Raw genomic sequence first — 5350 nt, 5'->3', positions numbered from 1 at the left:
CCCTGAGTGGGACGTGACAGGTATTTATCAAGAATATGTAATAAGGTTTTGACCAACTCCTTTCTAAAAGGGGATTAAAAAGTGGTTAAAATTAATTATGACAATTAGGTATGACTTTTTTTGTAAAAAAAAAAAAATAGTTCTTCAATTGTGGAAGTAGAAAAATTAGAATCAACAAGATTTTGAGAAGACTTGTCATGTTTATCCACTAAAGGGAGACAGTCAAGGTTTGAAGAAATCTGTGCAAAATAGTTGTGTTGATTGAAGAGAGAAGAAAATCCTCTGCTGCTCTTGTTTCTTCACATAATAGTTTGAGAAGTCTCTAGTGAAGCAAGAAGTCGGAAAACTTCTGCTTAATTTAGGCTGTAGAATTCACAAATGCAGGGAGAGATTTCTGTAGGTGGGTGCTGAGAATACATTAAGTTCAGAACACTTAGCAGATACTGCTAAAATAGATTAAAGATTTAATGTTTTGTGTTTCTTGTTGCCTGTTTTGTTTAGGAGAAAAAGACTTTTATTTATCTAGACTTTTTTGGTTTGTGGTTTTTTCCTTTTTTTTTCAGAGCACCAATAAATCTTTCTTGCTCCGGCAGTGGCCCTGATGTGTTTGGGCTAGTGTCAAGCATTTTAGAGGAGCCAAGCAAGCCAGAACCGGTTACAGATTGGTAAGTTTGTTCTGGAAATTCTTATCTGTTTTGTATTGGTTTTTTTACGTTCTTTGTCACACAGACATGACACGTTTTTTTTTTTTCAAGGAGTGACGAAGGTCTTATAAATCCACTTGAAACATAGAAGTGTTTTTCTTTAGTTGCCAGCAAAATTAAAAAGAAAAGCAGTAAACTGCTATAAATGCAAATTTTCTAAAATCTTCCCTCAGCCTACAGTGTTTGGGGAGAGAAAATCTCATTTTAAGCAGTACGGAGTTGTCAGAGTCAAATCTAAAACACTTAATAAATTCAAGTAAATTTTGCAGAACTGAATTATATAGGTTATAAATGTTGAAGAACAGTGTTGCTGGTCAGAAAGCGCAATGCATTTGCTCAACTGCAGAGGGAATAGTTCCCCTGGCCCTATATTTTGGAGGAGGATTTTGTATGGGTAGCCAGGATTGTAATGAGGGAAATGTGCTGGTGGGATAAATGGGGTAGATGAACTATTGGAAAGTAAGAAATGTTTTAACTCATTACAGAGGTTTTGTTGAACTTTGTTACAGGAATTCTCTTTCGAGATTATTTCCACCTATGTGGACGCCTGATCTTGGAAGCGGTGGTGGATTCTCAGGGCTCTCACCGAAGCACTCTGAAAGTATTTCAAACCTGACGGGCACACAGAGCTACCAGCAGGAACAGTTGCAAAAGTCTCGTGATGTGGAGCTGTTACACAGAGGGTTGGAAGATCTCCACCTCCTGGAGTCTTGGCTTTCTCCATCTGGCCCTTGCACTCAGCCGGATAATATTCTGAAGAACTGTTACCCTGAAAATTCCTCTTTGCAAAACAATAATACAATTCAAGAAGGGTTTTCATTTCAAAATGGAGACTATAGTCAGCATTTGTGCTGTTTTGATCACGTGAGGCTAAATGGAGACTACGAAAAAATCTGTTCCAATTTCAGCCCTTTTTCTCCTCGGAACAGAACGAAACAAGGCTCTGACATTCAGAAAGAGTATTGGAAAACTGAAAGAGCAAGAGGCAAAGCTCTGAAAAATGATGCTCAAGAGCAAAATTATTCCCCTGATCTTTCCAATCGGCCTGTTGATAACTCGTGGGATAAAGTGTCCCAGGACAACCACTTGTTTTCTAAAAGATACGAAAGCTTCACAGCAGCTCATAAATTGCAGTCCCCTGTTCATCCTTCGCCGTATTTTTTCAGTCAACCCCCTAAAGAAAATACTTTGTCTGGAGGGACAAACAGAAAACCGCAGGAAACCCACGTGCAAAACGGTCACCGTAGCTTTACTTTGGGGGATGCTTTTAATAACAACGAGTGCAAGATCCCTCTTAGTCCTAAAGACTGCTCTCCTAAAGAATCCCAATATGATTTGTCTGTAAAAACTGTTATGCAAAATGGGAGTTATTCACCGTACCATACAGGTACGTGGTTGGATGGGAAAATGGTAAATCCTGCAGCTGCCTCGGATGTTACGTACGGAAAGCAAGTGGGAACAAGTCCGCAGTCATCTTCAGGGGTTTCCACCTTGTCTGGTGGTTCTCCCACCCATCAGTCTTCTTACTACTCACACATCTTACCTGTCCTCCCTTCGAGGAAAGATGAAAGGCTGCCGATGACGAATGGTGTTTCTAATAATTTGGGAGTTATGAATTTCATCTCAGAAAGTCGGAAGCAAATGAAACCCATCGGACAATCGCAGCATGAGTCGTTGGCTGATAAGGAAGGGCGATACCGTAAATTCCCAGTGAATTTTTCATATGACTGGTTAAGGCGGCACAATGCTCTAAGTGAAGACCCTGAAAAATACCACAGGTTTCCAAAAAAGCAGACCCAAGAAAATAGTAATAAAGATGGTAGAAGAAGCAAACGGAATTGGGTTCCTCATTTTGGGAACACAGCCCCAAACCGTCAGCAGTTCAGTGTGCTCCGTAGAAAGCACGAACACAATGGTGGCAGCGTGTCAGATTTCATCAATCCTTCTTTTCTTCCTCCTTTCCCACTCATGTCTGATTTTAAGCCAGATCCCAGCTTTACTCCATTTGCTCACCATCCGTTTTCATCGGGAAATAATTTCGGTTTTCCTCCATCGCCATTTCCCTTCTCGGAACTCGTTGATCTTTTTCATTATGATGACTTTAACCATTTGAATCCCTTCATCAACGACCTGTTTTGCGGGGAGCTCGCTGCGCCCTACTTCGCCTTTCCGACGCCGTTTAACAAGTTCAGGCCTCCAAGAAATCGCAGCGGACCTGCTAACGAGCTTCACGTCCGACTGGAGGAGTGTTACGAGCAGTGGCGAGCTTTGGAGAAAGAGAGAAAGAAGGTAAAGCACAACTGACAGTAACTTCCAGATTGTAACTTGACAAATCAAAGCTGGCGGTTGCATCGAAGAGTTTATAGCGAGTAGATACTCCAGGCTCAAAAGGAGGCGAGAATTCCCTTGTCTCGTTAGTTTTAAATACCTAGAACGTCATCTGCTTTGAATATAATGTATATAATCTGTGATAAATATTCAATATATATTGAATATAATACTTTTATTGCTTGGCATGACTGATTTGAAATCATGCGTGGCTTTGAGCTTCAGTTTCCGAGTCTCTTTCCCCTTAGGGCTGCTGACACGACATTTCTCTCCATTAACCTACAATATTTGCTACAACAAATGTGATAAAGCTGTCGCTGGCCAGAGCACTGAATTATTAACTTGGGTGTTCTTCATTGCATATGGTCGATAAAAGATGATTAACTAGTTGTTACTAATTCAGTAGGTCCATGTTAGGCCTCCAGAACCACCCGCCATATGTGATGATATCGCAGGACCCTTGTTAATGCAGGTGGTTCTTAAAACTCCTCGTGTTTTATGCACCTTAATTCTCTAAATGTCCATATTTGCAGTTTGATTAGGTGGGTCTCTTGGCTTTTTTTTGTCCCACGCTCCTCTCCAACTAAATCTTTAAGTTTTATAAACCCGGACTCTCCTTTTCCCTACGCAGTGATTTAAGACCATCTTCTTTCCCTTTCAGACCGAAGCTGACCTTGCAAGAAACTTTCCAGGGAAGCGCATATCCAGCTCAAATAACATTCCCGTGTCCCGGCTTCCCGCTAACCCATCGCGAGTCGATCGTCTGATTGTCGACCAGTTACGAGAACAAGCCAGGGTAACGCTTTCCTGAAATCACAGAATTACACAGAATCACAGAATATTCAGGGTTGGAAGGGACCTCAAAAGATCGTTGAGTCCAATCCCCCTGGCAACAGGATCACCCAGAGTAGGTCCCATAGGAATGTGTCCAGGTGCCTTTTGAATGTCTCCAGAGAAGGAGACTCCACACCCTCCCTGGGCAGCCTGTGCCAGGGCTCTGTCACCCAAACAGTAAAAAAGCTTTTCCTAATGTTTTTGTGGAACCTCCTATGTTCCAGCTTGTACCCATTGCCCCTTGTCCTGTCATTGGGCGTCGCTGAAAAGAGCCTGGTTCTGTCCTCCTGACACTCCCCCTTGACGTATTTATAAACATTTATGAGGTCACCCCTCAGCCTCCTCTTCTCCAAACTAAAGAGCCCCAGCTCCTTCAGCCTTTCCTCACCAGGGAGATGTTCCATCCCTCCATCATCCCTGTGGCTGCGCTGGACTCTCTGCAGCAGTTCCCTGTCTCTCTGGAGCTGAGGGGCCCAGAACTGGACACAAGATTCCAGATGTGGCCTCACCAGGGCAGAGCAGAGGGGCAGGAGGACCTCTCTCGACTTACTAGCTACTCCCTCCCAGGATGCCATTGGCCTTCTTGGCCACGAGGGCACACTGCTGGCTCATGGCCATCCTGCTGCCCACCAGGACCCCCAAGTCTCTTTCCCCTGCGCTGCTCTCCAGCGTAGGGCGATACCATCCAGTGAGCTGCAGTTCCTGCACCCCTTTGTGCATTTAGGTTTGTTTGCTTAACGGAGACTTCTAAATACTTACCGGTTTTAACATTTGTATCTGGCAGGTGCTGACATTAATAGGAAAAATGGAAAAGCTTCGTGGTACCCCTGTGCACGGCAACATCTCGGCGACGCTGGAACGCCACAGGGAAGCCATTCACGTAACGCAGGCGAGGCGGAAGGATGAGATTGTTAATGCTGCCAACCCGCAAAGACAAGGAGCACCGCGTTATAATAACGAGAAAGGTAACTGCCTTCCCTTCCCGGAGTTCTAAAAGCTTTTTTCCCCCGAGGTTTAATCATGAAAAGACGGTGTTTGAAATGTGCAGGTTTGAAATATGCAGCAAGTATTGTAAATACAAGGGGAAAAGGTTCATAAATCTAAAGCTACTGCTTTTAGAAAGACTTTAAGACAACTTTTTCCTGTTTTGTTTTTTTTTTTGTTACTGCTTTTAAAAGCGTGAAACGCTTTCTTTGTGACTAGAAGAGGACAATAGAAACTGTTCAGTGATATTATGTAACCATAAATAGTTGCCTTAAAAGTTAAAATGTACTTGTTTTTAAACAAGTTGAATTTCTTCTTTTAGCTAGTCTTCCATTTCTCTCCAACTTAAAAAAAATAAAATTTGCTTTGGTGCTATGTTGATCAGTTGTGTCTGTCTACATTACCTAAATCACAAAAATGCCAGAAATTACATTTCCCAACTTCTGTTGAAGTAAAGCCAGAGTAATTTGTAGCAGCAGTATGTCCTTCTGCAGAAGTAA

General features: G+C 42.6%; 1 protein-coding gene across 1 annotated transcript; it reads left to right on the top strand.

The window, feature by feature from the left end:
* Positions 1-563: 563 nt before the first annotated feature.
* On the top strand, positions 564-4831 carry LOC104269620 (uncharacterized protein C17orf104 homolog; the record flags this gene model as incomplete). The annotated part of the gene is made up of 4 exons (XM_009866315.1): positions 564-665; positions 1214-2993; positions 3694-3828; positions 4651-4831. Coding segments are annotated over 4 exons (2198 nt in total), but the record flags the coding sequence as incomplete, so codon positions are not given.
* Between the last annotated feature and the right edge of the window lie 519 nt (positions 4832-5350).

The sequence above is a fragment of the Apaloderma vittatum genome, unplaced genomic scaffold (assembly GCF_000703405.1).
Source record: "Apaloderma vittatum isolate BGI_N311 unplaced genomic scaffold, ASM70340v1 scaffold20503, whole genome shotgun sequence".
Taxonomy (NCBI): Eukaryota; Metazoa; Chordata; class Aves; order Trogoniformes; family Trogonidae; genus Apaloderma; species Apaloderma vittatum.
The sequence above is the reverse complement of the archived record's forward strand: the minus strand, read 5'-3'. Positions and strand labels throughout refer to the sequence as shown.